The 20,853-nt window shown below is 37.4% G+C and overlaps 1 protein-coding gene across 3 annotated transcripts in view; it reads left to right on the top strand.

The window, feature by feature from the left end:
- The window catches only part of LOC132131409 (transducin-like enhancer protein 4), a 32,061-nt gene extending 13,353 nt beyond the window's left edge, over positions 1-18,708 (top strand). Inside the window, exons 4-20 of one of the 3 annotated variants that reach the window (XM_059543423.1) lie at positions 1,960-2,004; positions 7,085-7,147; positions 9,239-9,313; positions 9,646-9,823; positions 10,808-10,824; positions 12,179-12,313; positions 13,550-13,603; positions 14,865-15,023; positions 15,461-15,593; positions 15,675-15,844; positions 15,925-16,001; positions 16,578-16,827; positions 16,918-17,165; positions 17,247-17,394; positions 17,655-17,805; positions 17,925-18,001; positions 18,277-18,708. In XM_059543423.1, the coding sequence (XP_059399406.1) occupies positions 1,960-2,004; positions 7,085-7,147; positions 9,239-9,313; positions 9,646-9,823; positions 10,808-10,824; positions 12,179-12,313; positions 13,550-13,603; positions 14,865-15,023; positions 15,461-15,593; positions 15,675-15,844; positions 15,925-16,001; positions 16,578-16,827; positions 16,918-17,165; positions 17,247-17,394; positions 17,655-17,805; positions 17,925-18,001; positions 18,277-18,384 (2,088 nt within the window). In that variant the 3' untranslated portion in view covers positions 18,385-18,708. Of the gene's footprint in view, positions 1-1,959; positions 2,005-7,084; positions 7,148-9,238; positions 9,314-9,645; positions 9,840-10,807; positions 10,825-12,178; positions 12,314-13,549; positions 13,604-14,864; positions 15,024-15,460; positions 15,594-15,674; positions 15,845-15,924; positions 16,002-16,577; positions 16,828-16,917; positions 17,166-17,246; positions 17,395-17,654; positions 17,806-17,924; positions 18,002-18,276 lie in introns of all 3 variants that reach the window. The other 2 variants (XM_059543424.1, XM_059543425.1) reach the window with 2 other exon arrangements.
- The last annotated feature ends 2,145 nt before the right edge of the window (positions 18,709-20,853 follow it).

The raw sequence follows: 20,853 nt of genomic DNA, 5'->3' as shown, positions 1-20,853 counted from the left end.
ACAACACGCCACAGTGAAAAAGATATGAGCTTTAAATAGCCTACACAAGCATGCTATGCAAAGTGAGACACGTTTTTAAATCAATATTATTTTAAATTATTGAAATTAAATTGGTTATAATTTTATTTAATAACTTTTTTCTGTGAAATGTTTTTTTTATAAAAAAAAATGAAATTAAAAAGCTAATTACATTTGCTCCTGACACATAAATAAAATCATGTTTATAAATTCAGCCATAATTTCATACAGTTCAGCTATTTTTTTTTATCATATTCAAACCATGTCCTGTTTTCAGTTTTTTATGTCATACTAAATCTTCCAGTTTTTATGCACTCTGTCATTCAACAGTTTCTTTAGGGAGAGACTGTAGACACGACATGCTGACTGCTTAAACTATTTCAGCTTAATTTAACATCTTATTTACAGGACTGTGTGTAGGTTGAAGTAATAGACCTCTTGTCAGTTAAACTGATGAAATTCTCCTGCTGCCACGTTAAGTAGCCTACAGCTCAATTTGAGTCATGTTTGTCTGTTCTTTGATTCTCCTTGATTCTAGAGTGTTCTGGGCGGTTGCCAGGGTGTTGCTATATGATTTCTAGGGTGACTACCAAATATCTAGGACACTGTTTCCCCAAACCAGTGTAGTTTCATTTTCGTGTTAAGGCTGGCTAATGGAAGCATTTCCATTCAGTTGGTACCAATATGTCGGCCAGGTCGATTTATTGGCTGATATATGACCTATTTTTAAGGTTTTCTCCCTTGATTGATTCTACATAAAAGCATGCTGAGAACTAATGTTGGTCTGAAATGATGCAGAGACCTTTTTTGGCTGTAAGTGAGGTAATATGACCGATGCTGAATAGTCTTCTGGGCCGCCGCAGAGCTTTTTAAAACGGAACCGCTTCCAGCGGCACTGCTGCACTATCAGCATTCAGAACCAGCGAACGTGATTTATATTTGTGTGTGTGTGTGTGCCAGCAGAGCAGATAGATGGGGAAATAGTTTGGCTGTTATGTCACGCTTTATCTAAAATTCATCACCGACCAGAGCGATCAATACTGGAAATGCAATAAATTTGAATACAGCGCAACACATGTCTAAAATGCTTCATTTTATAGACTTGCATTTAAACTGCCAGTCAAAAGTTTGGATACGCTTGACTGGATTTATAGTTCTCATGATCTTAAAGTCTTGAGGTGGCTTGAAATGAGTTTTGGAGACAAGTTGTGCCTATGCATTAATGCCTTAACAAAACAAAAATCTTTACCTTATTGATATTTTATATCAGTTTTTTATAGCATAGGCCTACATGCAGAGCCGGCACCAGGGCACCTACATCGGGCATTCATATTTTTAGGTGGGGGGATGGGGGCTTTCGGATGAGAAGTGTGCAGAATGCAGAATATTTCACCACTCATTAACCTCATATCGACACTTTTGGGTTTCCAGTCACTGTCATTAGAAATGATGAGACTTTAATCCTGAGATTAAACCGCAGAGAAGGTTTGATAGAAGAGAGGAGGTCAGGCACACATCACGGATGGGAAATGGAGTTTACGGAATAATAGAAGAGAAGGGCAGGGGAGAGGAGGATTAAAGAGAAGGTCGGTAATGAGGGAGCTGACTGTAAAGACAGAGATAAAGGGAGAGAAGAGGAAAAATAATTTTAGAAAATCGAGCTACACACAGAGCAGTTACCGAGTGTGTAAGTGAGACAGACAGCCTGAGAAAGACACAGAATAAGTGAGCAGTTGTGTCAGGTTTCATCTTCATCTTTGGCAGTGTTGCTCATCTGCCTGCTGAAGCAGACGAGGACGCGTTCAAACTCTCCGTCTTCCTGTAGTTCAAGCAAGTCGTTAGTGTGTCAGGCCGCTGAGGTTTTAATTTGATTGATGGTGATTCACTGCTGTTTAATTCATCACAGTGCTGATTGATACTCTCACATTTGTGTTCCTACAGTACTACGAGATGTCCTATGGGCTCAACATTGAGATGCACAAACAGGTAAGACAAACCTGTTAGTTGAATTCACTAAACAGTTTTGCTCTTGGTGTTTTAGCACTCCAAAACGGCATCTTATTTTCCTGTTCGCATTGCACACAAATCAGATTATCAGAACTATCAGTTATGAACGATATTGTGCATGTGGTCTGACTGTTCACACCTGTAACATTTTTGGATGTGGTTTGGGGCCAGTTTTTAAAAGTCTAATTTGATGTGATCTGACAGACATGGATGTGGTTTGGATTTGGTTTGTACACATCTGATTTCATATAACCTGACCGTTCACACATGTAAGACATATGATGCATTTTGGATCTGGTTTACAATTTAAATGCGTATGGATGTTGGTTGGATCTGTTTTATAAACACTACTGTCCCAGTTCATGTAAAGCAATAGATTAAGACAAGATATGAGGGGTGGGAAGACAGAGATCTAGATGAGTCGGTGTGTGTATGTGTTTGTGTGTTAGCTCTGAATTCTATGCTGTGTGAAATTGCCACATGATTTTCAGCAATGCTCTGATGATGTTTGCACATGATTGGCATCTCAATCACAGTTCACTAAATCATTGTCATATTAATTATATTGTGATAACATATTTTTTTTTTTTATTTCTATCTATCTGTCTGTCTGTGTCTACATGCATGTATCTGTGTGTGTGTGTGTGTGTGTGTGTATGTGTGTGTGTGTGTGTGTGTGCATGGCTGTGGTTTTCAGCAATACAGTGAAACAGCCCCTCTAATGGCTCTGGCATTATGATTACAGCCAATGCAGTGAGGTGTGTGTGAGAGAGAAAGGTGGGATAGTGCACAAAAAAAAAGACCATAAAATATGAAGCCACACACATACGCACACACACATGCACTTTAAAGTGATGCCCCCGGATGCAGGTCTGGTCTTATCATTCTGCCCTCTTTATGTCTAATGGAGCCTCTTTCTCTCTCTCTCTCTCTCTGTCTCTTTCTTACTCTCTCTCTCTTCAGACATTTAAAGGCAAATATTAAGCAATGACGTTCTAATCACTGATTGTGGTCACAGGCGAAGAGGTATTCAATAAAGGCCTCATTTTCTCTTCTGCTCATCTGTCACACTGCTCTCTCTCTCTCTCAGTCACTGTCTCTTTCATCCCTTGTCTCTCTCTATCTGTGCTTGTTCTCTCTCTTGAATTCCCTCCTTCTCTCGTTTGGGCTCGCTCTAGTGATGCTCACTCTCTCTTTTTCTCTCTTTTTTTCTGGGCAGTGTGCCAGCCTCTCTTCCCTTGGCGCTCCGCCAATATCCCCCTCTCCTCCCCTCGCTCTCCCTCTCTTTCTATCTGATTGATGGCCCTTCCATTCGGAAAAGGGAAAAAAAGAAACCGTAAAAGAAAAAAGAGCAGTAAAGCAGTGAAAATCAGACACGCTCACAAAGGAGGACACGAGCATACATATATACACAAAACCCTACACACATGCAAAGGCTCATGGGTAATTAAATGTGCGGAGGGGGAGAGCACTTACAGAGGGGGGATGTGGGCACATTCCTGCACATGTGTGCACAAACAAATATGAATACAAACTAAATACAAACTCATCCAAACAAGAGCAGTTCATGGGGTATCTGACAACATCATGTACCCAAAAACTTTTTAATATAATTAATTTAATATATATAATTTTAATATATTTTTATTTTATCTATTAATATAAATTGGCTTTCAAATAATTTCATATAAATAGTCATAATTATAATTAATTTTTTATGTAGATATAGACATTCTTTATTGTACTTTTTATAATATTATTATTTTTATAGTGTGTTTGTGTGTGTGTGTGTGTGTGTGTGTATATAATGTTTTTTAAATTATTAAATTCTATATAGTCATTTTTTTTATTTAATATTTTTATCTCATTTCATATTAATTTAGATGGATTCTTTTTTTTTATATATTTTATTGCTATTACTATTTTTATTGTTATTTATGTTAGTTTTTTTTTATTTCAATTTTAATATTTCAATTTTTTTATATGCAAATTTCAACATTAGTCCAGTTTATTTATGAGCAAATATTATACTCGCCCATTTAATTAGCGCAGACGACCCAGAACTATGATTGTTGCTGCCTTTCTGACATACAAACAGGTCATGAAGTCATGTAGATGTAGTAAAAATATGATTCATTCCATTTGGATAGTAGAATGTTAAACTGCTCAACACACACACAGCAAGTTTATGCAAATGTGGAGACATGTTCAAACACTTACATGAATTCTAGATAAATATATGTGCACACACAAGCAGCGGGGCATCTGCACCTACTCAGGTCCTTTTGATCGCGTGACAAAGCTATTATGCTAAAAGGTTGGCACCCTGGGACTTCCTCGCAAACATGCAAACACCTCTTGTTTTCCTCCTCTGTTTCTTCATTTCCCTCCTGTGCTCTCTTTCTCTTTTTCCTCAAACACACTCTGTTTCATTCCAAGCCAGTTACATCACTCGCTCCCTCAGCCTCATTATACACAAATGAGCTCTGTATCACTCACGCGCACAATCTGCAGATGTTCAGCATCACTGCTACACTGTGTCCCAGCAAAAATGCAAACAACCAAACATGCTTCCGTTCACTCATCTGCAGTCTCATTGGCAGGAGTAACAAGTATTCTGCCAGGTAATAATAATATTTCCAGGTAAGATAGATAGATAGATAGATAGATAGATAGATAGATAGATAGATAGATAGATAGATAGATAGATAGATAGATAGATAGGTAGGTAGGTAGGTAGGTAGGTAGGTAGGTAGGTAGGTAGGTAGATAGATAGATTTGCATCAATTAGTAAATATATAAAACATAAAGTCAACTATGCTCTTTTTTTTTTTTTACATCATTATGAATTTAGTTTAATATATTGTGTGGTGGTGTGCAGTTTAAAGTAGCTCCGCTACAAACACAGAGCTCTAAAATACAGGTTTGCTTTGCTCCTCTTGTAGGTATTAGAGTGCACTTAGAGGTCTGCTGTGTTTCTATCACCGCAAATACTCCTCCATTAGAGAGTGTGTGTGTGTGTGTGTGTGTGTGTGTTAGAGAGAATCACAGAGCCTTACCACAGGAAGAAAAGAATGAAAAAACAGTAAAAGAGAATAATGGCTGGAGTATGAATGTGGATGGTGACTGGGCACCGTGAGGAATGCTTTGAAAAGAACGTGTGTGTGTGTGTGTGTGAATGCAAGTGAAAGTAATTAACTGTTCATGTGTTGCAGTGTGTGTGAAACACTTGTCTGCCTGTCTGTTGTTTTTCTTAGTTAGACTATAATTAAACGTGTGTGTGTTTGTATGCTCTGTTGCAAGGAGATTGAGACTATTCAAGCTATTCAGCCCTGAAGAGCTCTCTCTCTCCCACACACACCGAGAGCCCAGGAAAATGGCTGAATGAATCAAACTCAACACACACACACACAGAGAAACTAAACATATATTTTTTGAAAAACTTGCCCATGTAAAACTCACTGCTTCAAGTCTATGTGGTTGCTGTGTGTCGCTAAAGTGTTGGTTACCAGAAGGTCATGAGATGCTGTAAGTGCATTGCTAGGGTATTATGTATGGTTGTTAAAGAGATAGTTCACTCAAAAATGAAAATTTGATGTTTATCTGCTTACCCCCAGGACATCCAAGATGTAGGTGACTTTGTTTCTACAGTAGAACACAAACTGAGATTTTAGCTCAAACCCTTTGCAGTCTTATAATGTAAGTGGATGGGAATCACGGCTAAAACATACAATAAAACAAAAAAAAAACTTGTGACGATACATTGTTGTGTAAAGACACAAAACGGTCAATCTGTGCAAGAAACTGAACAGTATTTTATATAGTTGTTTTTACCTCTGATGCACTGCAGTGCCTGAACTGTACTGAACGTGTCCTCAAACCCTGTCTGCAGTGAGGCGTCTTCTTCTTGCTTTACGTGGATCACAGACTTATAAGTTCATTACCGCCACCTATCTCTCAAATAGACCATGACACTCTCTCAATCTACAATCTCAATTGGGAGTGCCAATGGTCCATTTGAGAGATAGGTGGCGGTAATGCACTTATAAGTCTGTGATCCACGTAAAGCAAGAAGACGACGCCTCCAGATTCCAATTCAAATCCATTATAAGACTGAAAGACTGCAACGCTTTGAGTTAAAAATCTCAGTTTGTGTTCTACTGAAGAAACAAAGTCACCTACATCTTGGATGCCCTGTGGGTAAGCAGATAAACATCAAATTTTCATTTTTAGGTGAACTATCCCTTTAGTCAAAGTCATAAGGTATCAACCTCCTTACTTGTATTTTTTTTGTATTTTTATTCCTTATTGTGTTTTTTGTTCTGTCGCTGTTATGTTGCACTGCGGAGCTCTGTCACGAAAACAAATTCCTCGTATGTGTGAACATACCTGGCAATAAAGCTCATTCTGATTCTGATTCTTATTAGACTGCTGTTTTCCTGCAGGGATGGGCAGTATTTCAAATGCACGTATTTGAAATACTATTTTGTATTTAAATACCTTTGGAAAAAGTCTAATGTATTTTGTATTTAAATACATTTAATCTTAGTAATTTTTAGTTTTTAGTATTTTTGTATACTTGTTGATAAAGTGGTTGATACTTTATGTATTTTGAAAACTCTAAAATACTCAGATTAAATGTTTAGTTTTAAATGTGAAGTATTTTGTATTTCAAATACATTTATTTCAAATACTGCCAATACCTGCTATGTTTTTTTTTTTTTTTTTTTTTACTATTTCTATGGTGTTCTGGGTGGTTACTAGTGTGAGGTATAAGTGTTTATTTTTTATATTTTTTTGTGTCATTCGGGTTCTCAAAATTACAATTAACCTTAAAACTTCCATCTCAGCTGTGCTAAATGGCCCTCATTTCATTATAATCTGTCATTCACTTTCTCTGTTTTATGTATCTATTGTTGCTTATCATTGACTTGAATATAATCTAAGCTGAAGCCATTTGTGTGCTTGGGAATTGAGAGCCCAGTGCAGTTGTACAGGTTTATCACTGTAACTGTTTTCTCTTCTAATCGAGCTTGTGTACGTGTGTGTTCTCTTGCAGGCGGAGATCGTGAAGCGACTCAGTGCTATCTGTGCTCAAATCATCCCTTTCCTCTCTCAGGAGGTATGCTGACAGTGATTGACAGCTCATCAGGGTTCTGGGGTCTTCTCCCACAGGCGTACCCACACACACACACACACACACACACACACATTCTCTTCCCCCTCCCCGTCAAACTGATTCACCCTCAGTATTGCAGACAGCTTCTAGATTTTAACAACCCCATCTCAAATCTCTGACTAAACAAGGATTGCTGATATCCTGCATTTTTTAACGAAGATGCAAACTCCTGCCGCGTTCAGTTACCAAAAGTTGCCTACGATGACTTGATGAGCTCAGGTTTCATATTCAGCTTGAGTCTAGCATCACCGTTTGCTTTATTAGCAGTTCTGCTACTAGCATTACAAGCAGGCTCCAAAGTAAAACCATTGGTTGAATCAGAAGTACAACAATGACTCGCCTTTCAAATGAGTCAGAACATCCAATTCTAGTCATTTACATATAAATTGAGGAGTTCTTGCTGAAAATAAACAAATTAAAGGGACAGTTCACCCCCCCCCCCCCCCTAAAAAAAGTTGTCTTCATTTATGCATTCTCCACTTGTTCCAAACCTGAGTTTTGTTCTTCTGTTGATTACAAAAGATGAAATTTTGAAAAATGCTGTTATCCAAACAGTTGGAAGTAAAAAAAAAAAAACTTGTCAGTTGGTTATAGACATTCTTCTTTTGTGTTCAACAGAAGAAAGAAACTCAAACAAGTGTAGGATGCATAAATTGACAGAATTTTCATTTTTGGTTGAACTATCCTTCTAAACCTCCTGTAGCTCAAGTGGTAGAGCATTGCGTTATCAAGCGTTGGGGGTTCGATTCCCCGGGAACACATGATAGGTAAAAATTGATAGCGTGAATGCACTGTAAGTCACTTTGGATAAAAGTGTCTGCTAAATGCATAAATTTAATTTTTAATTACATTTTTTATTTAAAGCTCTCGTTTTCTACATGTTGCTAGTTTCTATAAATTTGCATGAAGGGTATAAGGAGAGCTTCATTAGAAACTCTTGAGATTCGGCCATTGTCTTTCTAGTTTGTTGTTGTTGTTTTTGTTGTTGCGTTAGTATGGATGGTTGAGACTGGAATGGTTTGTTTTGTGTCCCAGCACATTCAAAGCTCCAGTTCCCTTGTCGAGGAAACATAGATCCATTGCTATCTTCAAAGCTTTGGAGCTGCAGTCCTCTGGAGCCTACAGTGGGCTGCATGAATACACACTATGAGTTAATACAACTCACCTTTAGAGTTCAAAACGAAAGGGAAAATGAGAAAGGATTAACATAATTTCTCCCCAAAATAAAGATGTATTGTATTGTGTATATATATTGTGTATATATATATATATATATATAATTTTATTTTTCAATTTATATTGCTATACGTTTATATGATGTGTTATTTTATTATATAATATTAAAGTATATTATATGTTAATTTATAATTAATTAAACTTGTGCATGAAGCTATAATCATCTGGTTAAATATTGTTCATTTAAATTTTAATTATTTAATCAAAAAATATAATCTTTATTTTCGACTGTAATTTGTCAATTTTTCTTCTTGAGATTCACCCTCTAATCAGCCACAGTTCTGTTATTCTGACTAAATAAAACTACAACCTTTATTGTAGTTTATGTAACACTTTTGTAAATAACATCTGTTTACCATTTATTATTTTCATGCAGGCTGATTGTAAATATAACCTTTTATATAATGTATACTGATAGAGCTCCCTTTCATTTGAAGATAGCTGTGGTATAATAAAACGTCTGGAATGGATCCTCATTTTAAATGAGGAGGATTTATTTGGGCAAATGAGCAATAAAAGATCAGGCGGAACTGTATTGATTAGGAGGTCACCTTTAGCATTAGCTTGAGTTAGTGTCTGCTGACGGGGAAGGACAGAGTGATATCTATGTCAATACTGACTCTGTGTGTGTGTGTGTGTTTGATGGACAGGGATTCAGCCAGAGAGTGTGAGAGAGATGGAGGATAAATACGAGACATTTTTTACTTTAATTCACATTTTATTTGAGTGTGCTTGGGTTTTTGTCTACAAGTGTGTATACTGCATCTCTATCTCACCATGTATGTTTGTGTGTATCAGCACCAACAGCAGGTTGTTCAGGCGGTGGAGCGTGCCAAACAGGTCACCATGGCAGAGCTCAACGCCATCATAGGGGTGAGTGACCTCTGACCTCTCATACTGATAGATATTTCGGACAGATAAATAGATGGCTAGATAGATTAAAAGTTTGATGGAGGTTAAGAGAGAGAGAGGCTGAGGCTGACTGGAGTACTTATGGACTGCTGTGTTTCTATGAAGTTACATTTCTTAGTTACTTAGCTACTTTCTATATAGTTAAATTCTATATTTATAGATCTGAAATATTCTCATAATCCTATCAAAACAGGAAACTGGGTTTCCGTACATCCATCTCCGTGTGTTTCTGTGCATGTCTCCCTGGCTGTTGTCTTTATCTCTATGTCTTCGTCTGTCTGTCTGTTTCTCAGCAGCAGCAGCTTCAGCACCTGTCTCATCACACTCCAGGTATTCCTCTTACTCCTCACCCTTCAGGTCTGTCTCTGGGTGGCACATCAGGGCTGCTGGCCCTCACCGGGGCTTTGGGAGTCTCTGCCCACCTGGCCAACAAGGACGAACGCAACCACCTAGACCCCGAGCAGCTGCGAGGTGAGTGTCTTACTCTGTGTACAGTTTTAATATCACAGATGCATGGTATAATTAAATAATTGAATTGGATAATTAAATAATAATAACAATAATAATGAATTAAATATATATTTCCTCTTTAAAGGAATAGGTCACCCAAAAAAGACAATTTGCTGATAATTTACTCAGGCAATGCAAGATCTAGGTTTATTTCTTCATTAGATTTGAAGAAATTTAGCATCACATCACTCCCTCACCAATGGATGCTCTGCAGTGAATGGGTGCCGTCAGAATGAGAGTCCAAACAGCTTATAAAAACATCACAATAATCCACCCTGAATTTGTTTCTTACAAACATGCTGCTTTTCACTTCGCACGTGAATCGATGAACTGGAGTGGTGTGGATTACTTGTGGATTATTGTGATGTTTTTATCAGCTGTTTGGACTCTCATTCTGACGGCACCCATTCACTGCAGAGGATCCATTGGTGAGCAAGTGATGTGATGCTGAATTTCTCTAATTCTGACGAAGAAACAAACTCATCTACATCTCGAAATGGCCTGAGTTGGGGTAAATTGTAAATGTTCATTTTTGAGTGAACAATTCCTTTAATAAAGACTTCAGCAAGGCACAAAATGCATGCAACTGGTAAAGTTTGTTAAGAAAGTTTATTGTGCCTTGACAAGCATTAAAGAGAGCATGATAAGAGAGCGATGGTGCAAAAGTTGGCCTAAAAACACAAAGTGAAACACAGAGAAAACGAGGGTGTGTTGAGTTGGTCCGATAGATTGCATAGACTTCTGAGAAGCCTTGAAACACTATAGACTGAAGGCCAGAGGGGCGATTTACTCTGGGAGCTCAATACAATGGATGTATTTTTATTGTACCCTGACTGAAATTTTCAGCATGACCTTGGCTCGCTATGGAATTGTTGTTATTATTATCTAGACTGACGTCAATCCCCAACTCCTCCTTCTCTTTTTCTCTCTCTCCTTGGCTCCCAGAGGGTGCACCCAGCAGGGTGAGTATCAAACTTGTGTGTTTGTATGTGTATATGTGTGAATTCTCTGTCATTTGGCTGCATCATAGTCTTAAAGGAGCAGTTCACACGAAAATTAATCTAGCTAGCTTGTTACCATCATGTCGTTCAAAATGTTGACTTAAATCAGCTGCGAAAGGTCACATATTCAGAAAATAATGATTTAAACGCTATAATATGTTTTCAGGAGATATAGTGAAAATCCTTTGTTTCATGGACAAAATTAAGCAATTGAATATTGGGTGTACTGTGTTTAAAAGTTTTGACGTTCATTTAAACTGATATTTATGAAAGTTCTGTACATTTACTCATCCTTATGTCATCCAAACCCTGTATAACTTGTATAAACTGAATAATCAGTAACTTTAAGTCTGGCAGTCCTAAAAAAATCTATCATATACCTTCAGAGCCAACCAAAGAAAAAAATATTAAAGTTTTTTTTATCAATTTTTGATAAAAAAAAAAAAAAAAAGCATTTTTTTTTCTGTAATTCTGTGAAATACAAATTCAGAATTGCGAGATATAAACTTTGAATTGTTTTTTTATTGTAATTCTGATTTAAAAAAGACAGTAAAGATTCGCATTTTTAAACGTGTAAACGTGCTTCCATAGGACTTGGCTTGCATAGGAATGACTCATAACAGCCAAGTTCTTTGAGATGATTTCTTATTGCTTACTTTAGAGGAAGTAAATGAAGGGGTGAGGGGGATTGAAAAGAGAGAGAGATTTTGGAGAAAACAGGTTTGTTTGAGAGAACTGGGCTTCTTTGTGCACTTTTTTCTCATCTCAGTCCAATGCACGTCCTGTTGGCTCATAAACCTGCACCGTTGGAGAAAACGAAGTGTTTGAAGTCACTGATTTGAGACTGGTTTCGCTGTACTCCTCATAATGATGAAAGTTTAAAAATGGATGGTTGACACTGGATGGTAACCAAATGTTTAAGGTCGATTCGGTAATTCAGTATGTTTTATGTTTTTTAAATTGCAAAACAGTGCAGGATTCTGCTTTAAAGGAATAATTCACACAAAAACATTTACTCACTCCTATATAGCTTTACCATACAGTGACCTTTTTTTAGTGACCAAATGTCATAATTTACCTTTAAAATCCCTTCAGCACAATTCAAATATGGTGCAGGGTTGACATCATGACGTTTGGTTAAGAGACACTCGAGAAACAATGACATTTGATGTTATTGACTTCTAACACAAAGCCATCATACAGCCTCAGAACAATGAACTATTCAGTGAACTTTGCACAACCTTAGCTTTTTGATGGAAATGAGACTGTGTGTGTGTGTGTGTGTGTGTTTATGCTGTGTTTTCTGTCTGTATAGAGTAAATCAGTGTCGTCTACTGACAGTCAGGCAGCGGAGGATCGTCAGGGTCCATCAGGGGTGTATCCCTCACAGGCCAGCAGCGATGCCAAACGGAGACGGTGTGATGAAAAAGACGTCCTCCCGTCTCACTACGTAGGTTTTGTCACATGATGATGACATCATACTTGTCTCAGTCCCCCAGTTAACTGTGTATTAAATTGGCACCCGATGTTATTTTTTTATTTTATCCCAGTGAAATCTTATTTGATTTTATTTACATTTTATTTGATTGATTTTTCTGTTGTTAAATATATATATATATTTTTGTTTTGTTGTTGTCTCAGTCCCCATGCACCTTATGAGACATCTGATTAAAATGATCGCAACATTTGCATTGATGTCAAAATGCTAGTTTAGAACGTGATTTGCATTTTGCACATTTATTCCTTATATATTTTATGTCTGTTTAATACATTTTATTTTACTGCAGCTTTTTTTGTTTTGATTGGAAGTAATTTTATTATTATATTATGTTAGTAATAAGTAATTATATTATGACACTTAGCTATGTTCTGAGTTCAATAGAGTCTTAATAATATGGTATATTTCCACATTTGTACAAAATTGTAATTAAGATAACTGTATATAAATGTATAATTATATAATTAATCATAAATAAATCTAATTTTAAAATAATTAATAATTAATTAAAAAATATTAATGTGTGTAATTATAATTAAAAAATCAAAAAGAAAATTTTATTTTAATAGTAAAATGTTTAATAAGAAATACATTAATATTATATAATTCTTGTAACACTAATAAATAACACTTATATATACTTTATATTTTATTATATTATTATTACTTTTATATAAATATATATTAATAAAGATTTATGCCTAATGTATAGGTATAATCTCTTTTTTTATAGTATCATTGTTTATCATAATTCATAAAGCTCAACAACCCATCAGGTGTAGCATTTATCAGACACGCATGTAGGGAAGAGCTGGATGTGACCATCCGGGCGGGTATAATTAGGGCGATGATGTCACTATAGGGCGATGGCAATAGGAACATCAGGACATGATCACATCAAAGCCCTGTTGCCATGGCAACTAAGTGCGTCGTCACCCCCTGATTCCTAGAGATGGGTGAAAGAGGACAGTGAGATGAACATGAGCTGTGTGAGAGCGATGGACAAGGTAGTGTTGGTGTGATTGGTGAAATTGGACACAAAGGGAGAGGGACGGGGGACATGGGAGCAGTAAAAGGACACTGCAATATTGGACATGTATGTAGCTGATAAATATCCTATATGGGTATATGTTATTGTGCGTGTGTGTGTCATCTAACACGGTTTTTCTCCTGCTTGTTGTCGTTTAGGACAGTGACGGAGACAAGAGCGAGGACAATCTTGTAGTAGATGTCTCGAATGAGGTCTGTTCACATGCACTGTTAAATTAACATTGGTGAAAGTCTGTACTTACAGTAGTGCTGTCAATCATCATCAACTGAAAACTGTAAATAATTGGATAATTCTATTAATTGCATGATATGCTGATTAAGTAATACAATTATCTGCATATTTCAATAATCGCTGAGAAAAGCCCCCAAATACATATAAAGACATTACTGTGGTAAACAAGAATGACTAGATTTGACAAAAAGTGGGGTTAGTTGATAGACTGCATTGTTTATTGCTATTGTTCAGATGGTAGGAAAATACAGAATTATGGAATTTAGATATGGACCAGATCGTGCACAGGCTAAAAAGATTGTGTTAAACGAACTGCCCATTTTGTGTCACAGCATAATTTTATTTTTGTTTTAAATGTACATTTTATTTAATTTCTTATTATTGATTTCTTGTTAATGTTTAGCTTTGCCTTGCTTTGCTTCTCTTTGCTTTGTAGTCTTACACATCAAAAAAATGAACTGATTCTTATTGTACACAAATCATTAGTTCATTCAGCATATTGATGCAAAAATAAATTGTTTTCATAAACATTAATAAAAGTGCAACTTTCTTTGCTGGTGAATATTAACCCAATCCATAGCTGGAGACCAGAATATATGAAAGACTTAAGGCTGGACCACAGCAAACACCGAAAACACTGTAGCATCGCGGTGGCAAGTCTTATACCGACTTTAATCTTCATGACAAATTTGTATTTGATTGTAGAACAACACCAACAAATGCATTTCATCCTGCAAAAAAATCCTATTCATTATTATTATAATTTCTGTGTAATTATCATCCATTTCAAGGTGAAACATTACAGTTCTGTTTCTCAATTACTGGACAAATATTGAACATCCCTCATATTTATTAAACTGCATTCATTCAGTAATTGCTGATAATATCACAGGCGACTCAGGATTGTTTTCTGTTGCCGAGCATCTGGAGTCAGCGAGGCCTGCACTATGCTTTTATTATCATTAAGTGACCCCCGCTGCATAATTAACACATTTAAAAACATACAAATGATCTGAATTCGTGCAATATCCCACATCTAGGATTAAACGGATCAGACCTTGTTCTGTTGAAAGTTAACAAAAATAACTGTTATTTCGAACAAACCCTATTAACTCATACCACACCATCTAAAATGTAAAAAGAAAAGCTCATATATCCGAATGAAATCAAAGTGCGCTCATGTTCTTGATTCTCTTTAACTCTTTGACTCTGTGTTTTCAGGAGCCATCCTCTCCTGTAGGCAGTGCCCCTCTGTCTCCACATGGGAATGGTTTGGATCGAGCCCCGACCCTGAGGAAAGAGCTCCCAGGATCCCCCAGTCCCCCTCCGTCCTCCCCACCGCACAGTCCGCCCCCCGGCAAAAACAAGGACACGGCACAAGTACCTTTCTCAGACACCTAATAGTTATCGTGGTTGGTGTGAATGGGCCTTAAATATAGCTTAATTTTGACTGTCTCTATCAGACGGTCATACTAAATATTATATTAACTGGTTTACTTTCTGCTTATTTTAAATAAGCAGAGTTTCACAGTTGTTTTGTAATGGTGTTACTAAAATTATTTTGATTTGTGTGTTTTGTTATTTTATAAATATCAAAATTAAACCTGATAAACTGATAAACTTTTAATAATACATATTTTTAATATAATACATTGAATATCGATTAAACAAATAATCAAAGAGCAAAATCTTTTTTTTTTTTTTCTTTTTCTTTTTTTGGACACTGCACAGATTTGCTTGGGATGCATATTAGTGTTGCTATATATCATTCAACATTATAACAAATAATAGCATCTGTCTCTTGGTTCTGCTGGCAGACAGAAAAATCTCAGTCGCCCTCCTCTAAATCAGGCAGTTCTTCTCCCTCTCACCATGACACTCTCCCACCTGGGCCCAGCACTTCCTGTTTACGCCTGGTCAACAAACCTGCCTCCTCGGCAGACCCTCTGGGTAAAATGTTGTCTGTTTGTGTTTACAGTAAACACATGCTACAATTCAATGAAAATAATTGTTTAATTTTGACTCCTGTAGCTCTGCGGAGTCCCTTGACCATGATGCCCGGTTCTTACCCGGCTCACTTCGGGGTGGTGTCCCACGCTGGTCTAAATGGAGAGCTGGCCAGCCCGGGTGGGTTCGGAGGCTCACTCACCCTCTCGCCCCAAATCAGTGCTGCAGCCAGTGCCTACACACGCAGCCCTATGGTAACTGTATTTCTCAATCTCTTACAATTAACAGAAGTGTACACAAAAACATTCTGATGCTTGAATACTCTCCTCCACAGGTAGCGTACGAATCTCGTTCACATCTTAGGCCATCGGGGCTGTCCTCCTCTCTGCCTGGCTCCACTGGTGGCAAACCGTGAGTTTCTGCTTGGTTTTTGGATGGATCTGTACAGCGATGGCCAGCGTATAGACTGTTGGTCCAAATTAGTGCTTTTGTTTGCCGTACTTGTAATACAATTCCCTCTCAAGTCCCCCTCTGACAGCTATGGCGAGAAAACCACTTGAATTCAGGCAAACAGCATTAAGATGGCAAATTATTGGTGCAACCACTGCATTCACAAAAAAAGCAAACTTTTCATAATTATGTTGTCAAACTGCTTGAGGTTTGAATCAGCTCCTATTCTTATTTTAAACAAGTCTTTTTACCGTTTAACTTTTGTCCCTCTTAAGTCCACTTATAATCTTAGTCATGGTTTATTGCACCAAAATCAGTCGTGATTTAGTTTTTCATGACCATTTTCCGCCCTCTATCTGACCCTTAGATTTAAACACTAAAAAGGTTTGTCGATACGATAAAAGTCAGTGGGGTCCGTTTACTTTCATTGTTCTGACAAAATAATCTTCAAACTGTCTTTTGTGTTCAGCAGAACAAAGACAGTCAAGCTTTCAGTTTTTGAATTCACTTTAACGTCCACTTTATTCCCGCCCCCAGTGCTTACTCGTTCCACGTGAGCGCAGATGGTCAAATGCAGCCGGTGCCCTTCCCTCCTGATGCCCTCCTCGGCCCTGGCATCCCTCGTCACGCCCGTCAGATCCACACCCTCAGTCATGGAGAGGTGGTGTGCGCGGTCACCATCAGCACCTCCACGCGTCACGTCTACACTGGCGGGAAAGGCTGCGTCAAAGTGTGGGACATCAGCCAACCGGGCAGCAAGAGCCCGATGGCCCAACTGGACTGTTTGGTGAGATCTGGGTCATGTTAAACTCTACTTATAGTTGGTACTCTCCATCCTGGTAGGACTAAATCAATGTCTACCCTTTTATTCAATCAGAATCGAGACAACTACATTCGTTCATGTAAGATTCTCCCAGATGGACGGACTTTGATAGTTGGGGGCGAGGCCAGCACGCTGTCCATCTGGGATTTGGCCACGCCTACTCCTCGAATCAAGGCCGAATTGACGTCCTCGGCTCCGGCCTGCTATGCTCTGGCCATCAGTCCGGACAACAAGGTTTGCTTCTCCTGCTGCAGTGACGGAAACATCGTGGTCTGGGACCTGCACAACCAGACGCTCGTCAGGTATCTACAGACCCCTTCTGGTGAGATTTACCACGTTCTTCATCCTGAAGTCATGTGATGTCATTGTGTCGCCCTCTATAGGCAGTTCCAAGGTCACACAGATGGAGCCAGCTGTATCGATATTTCCAATGACGGGACCAAACTGTGGACTGGGGGTCTGGATAATACAGTGCGCTGCTGGGACCTGAGAGAGGGCCGACAGCTGCAGCAACATGACTTCACCTCACAGGTACACTGGAAATGTACTTGAATATTTCAGAAGGAACATAGGATATATATATTGAAAAAAATTTTTTTAATCAAAACATTCTGGTAATGCACGGTGGAGTCATCCATAATAAAATGGAAACACTTATTGGCAGCGTAAATTCAGTCGTGCCTTTATATTCAGCTTTTATGGACTAAAGGTATTTTGCATCAATTTTTTCTGTCTACAGGCATATTTTTATGTGTTGGACCTTTTATAGCACTGTTTTTATGTGGTTGCAGATCTTTTCTCTGGGTTATTGTCCTACGGGCGAGTGGCTTGCAGTGGGGATGGAGAGCAGTAATGTGGAAGTGCTGCACGTCTCCAAACCAGACAAATACCAGCTGCACCTTCACGAAAGCTGCGTTCTCTCGCTCAAGTTCGCCTACTGTGGTACGAGTCAAACTGCCTCTGCTGCCCTTGTATTCCTATGGCCATTCATTATTTATGAATATTTAAAATAGATGCTATTAGATAGCACAAGATGTGATTTAAATATCTTTTTATTTCAGGGAAGTGGTTTGTAAGCACGGGAAAGGACAATCTGCTCAATGCATGGAGGACGCCGTATGGAGCAAGTATTTTCCAGGTTTGTTCAAAACCCATGTGACTTTCTTTCTTCCTTAGAGAGGTCTTTAGATATCCTAAACCTTTAAATGCTGCTACACTATTAACATACCAGAATAATAGAGCAGCTGTGCTCAGACAGGAAATAGCGATGGAGAAAGAACAAAGCTTGTTTCGAAAACGAGACTGTTGTTGTTTCAGAATCTAAAATCATTGCACGACTCTCTTGTGACAGTGAGATTTAGCTGGATCTTATAATTTGCAAATATGTCTCATTTTGTCTCTCACTCTCTCCAGTCAAAAGAGTCCTCGTCTGTCCTGAGCTGTGATGTGTCCCCAGATGACAAGTATATTGTAACTGGCTCTGGGGATAAGAAAGCCACGGTGTATGAGGTGGTGTACTGAACACAAAGATGGACGGATGGATGAACAAACAATCATGGATGGCATGGCGGGCAACTATAGCTCTTCTGTTTGTGGTCCTTATCTAGTCACAACCATTTGAGAGATAGACGAGGAGGCTTTGTTCAGAATGGAATACTACCATACTATTCATAATTTTATGCAGAATGTATTCTGAGCACAGTATGAAAATTTTCTTTATACATAAAATACCTAGTTGACGTACTAACAGTGCTGGGTATTAACTGATTACATGTAATCTGCATTACGTAATCAGATTCCAAAAAGTAAGTACTCATAATTAGATTATAATGCATTTTAAAATGCTCGTAATCAGATTACAGTTACTTTTTTAAGGATTACATGATTACATAATAAACAGAAGTCAGAATACATTAGTAAAATAAGTAACCTAGATTGTAACTAACTACAATTTTCATTGTAATCTGTAATCGGTAATGAACAACAATTTGCACTGCATTTGCACTTACAACCCAGCACTAAAAAAGTTTGCCAAAATGTTATGTATAAAAGACTATGTGGCATACGTTGTTGCTACATCTGTAAGAATTATTAGCAACATATTTTACTGGACAACGACATTTGGACTAAAATTGTAAATTAACAATCACTAAATTAAATGTGCAACAATGTAGCATATATTACTATACAGCTTAAAATTCTTTTGTTCTTATTTTACATACTTTTAGATATTTTTAAAATAGTATGCAGTACACAGTATATAAAGAGAAATATGCAGTGTGCTGGTATTCCATTATGAACATAGCGAGTAAGTGGGGAGGAGATCATTAGAACAGTCTAAGTGCTAAAAAAGGAAGCCCTACAGACAGCTGGTATTCAGGGAGCTTCTACATGCAGAAATACCAAAACCAGACTATCATTTCATTAGTCACAAACTCTCTCCTTCAAGAGAGCACAACATCTTCCCTCCAGTGAGAAAATACAGTTTTAAGGCTACTGGCTCATGCTGGAGCATCTCTGGATGAACATGATATGGGCGTACAAACCCAACCCAATTAGACATTCATGTGGCCAATCCCAGTTGAATTTTCTAACCTGCATTTAATTTCCTCCTTCCACAAGTCGGTGTTTAATGAGGAGCAAGGGTAAATCATGCAGGATTCGTGTGGCAAATATTGACAACCACGACCGTTATTCGTTTGAATTCCTGTGGATTACCATACAGATGTTGTGCTCATTTGCGGTTTAATGCTCATTTTCATGTCATTAATTATCTTTTAGCTTCGCATGGGGAAATCTTTTCATGATTGTTCTACTTGAGTAAGATGGCGCAAATACCTAAATATTCAAAACTGGTGTATGGTACAAGTAATAAAAAAACTGTAAGAATTGTTTAAATATATACAGTAATGTTATGTTTAAAGCAGAACAATGAATTAAAAAAATAGGTTCCTGAGAAATAAATCATGTAATCAACACAGCATGGAAAAAAATGCAATTGTCTATATGAAGATTATATTATATTAATTGGAGTATTGCAATGTCATGCAATTAATTTAAATGCATTTCTTTATTAATTTTCATACCTGAATTCTTCACAAAGTAAACAAGGGCAATGCTTGAAAATCTGAGAGGTCCTAACACATAGCCCTGTAGCACTCCATCAATAAGAAGAGCTGTGGTTGTCAGCCTGACCAGGAATGTTCAACGAAGAGGCTCTACAGGATTCATCGATCACATGCACCAAACATCCTGCTGGGAACAGATTTTTCTTTTTTTTACAAAAAAAACTAACAAAATTAGTTTTGTTCTTTTTTCTTTTGATCCATAAAGCTTTTCTCAGCACTCGGAAAATGGTTGGATGAATCAAACCATTTTTTGCTTGTGAACAGAAGGAGTTGTATTATTGGGTTCTTTCTCTTTTTTTATGGCAATAGTAAGCAGTGTTTCTACAGTGATTTTATCAGTCTTTTTATTATGCAGAAAGTTTTTTTTTTCTTTTTTTTGAATAGCTGAAAATATGGCTGCCTGCAAACAGTGGCATTTGTCCGTTTCAAGACAGACCATCTCTACTGCGCAATCTGTCTTTGACATCATGCTATCTGAATATCTGTATCTATCTACACTTATATAAAGCATTGTTTGTATTCTGAGAAAAATGTTCACAGTCACAATTTTGTTGAAGACGCTCTCTCTCGAAAGCCAAGGAACTTTTTCGAAGGCATCGCTGTGATATCCCTGTAGCACTTCCCATGTGATGTAAAACGACATGTATACATTGACAAATTAAACTTGTGGTCATCAAGTTGTTGAGTTCTTGAGAAGTGGTTCAAGATCAAAAAATAATTAAAAAGGTTATACAGACAAACTCATGTTAACGTAAAGAACTTAAAATTGTATTAAATATAATTTATTTTAATTATATTGTAGTTTGTTTCATGCATTTTCAAAAAGCCATCTCATCAGCAGGACGATTACCATTAATGAATT

This window comes from Carassius carassius, chromosome 48, assembly GCF_963082965.1.
Source record: "Carassius carassius chromosome 48, fCarCar2.1, whole genome shotgun sequence".
Taxonomy (NCBI): domain Eukaryota; kingdom Metazoa; phylum Chordata; class Actinopteri; order Cypriniformes; family Cyprinidae; genus Carassius; species Carassius carassius.
The sequence above is the reverse complement of the archived record's forward strand: the minus strand, read 5'-3'. Positions and strand labels throughout refer to the sequence as shown.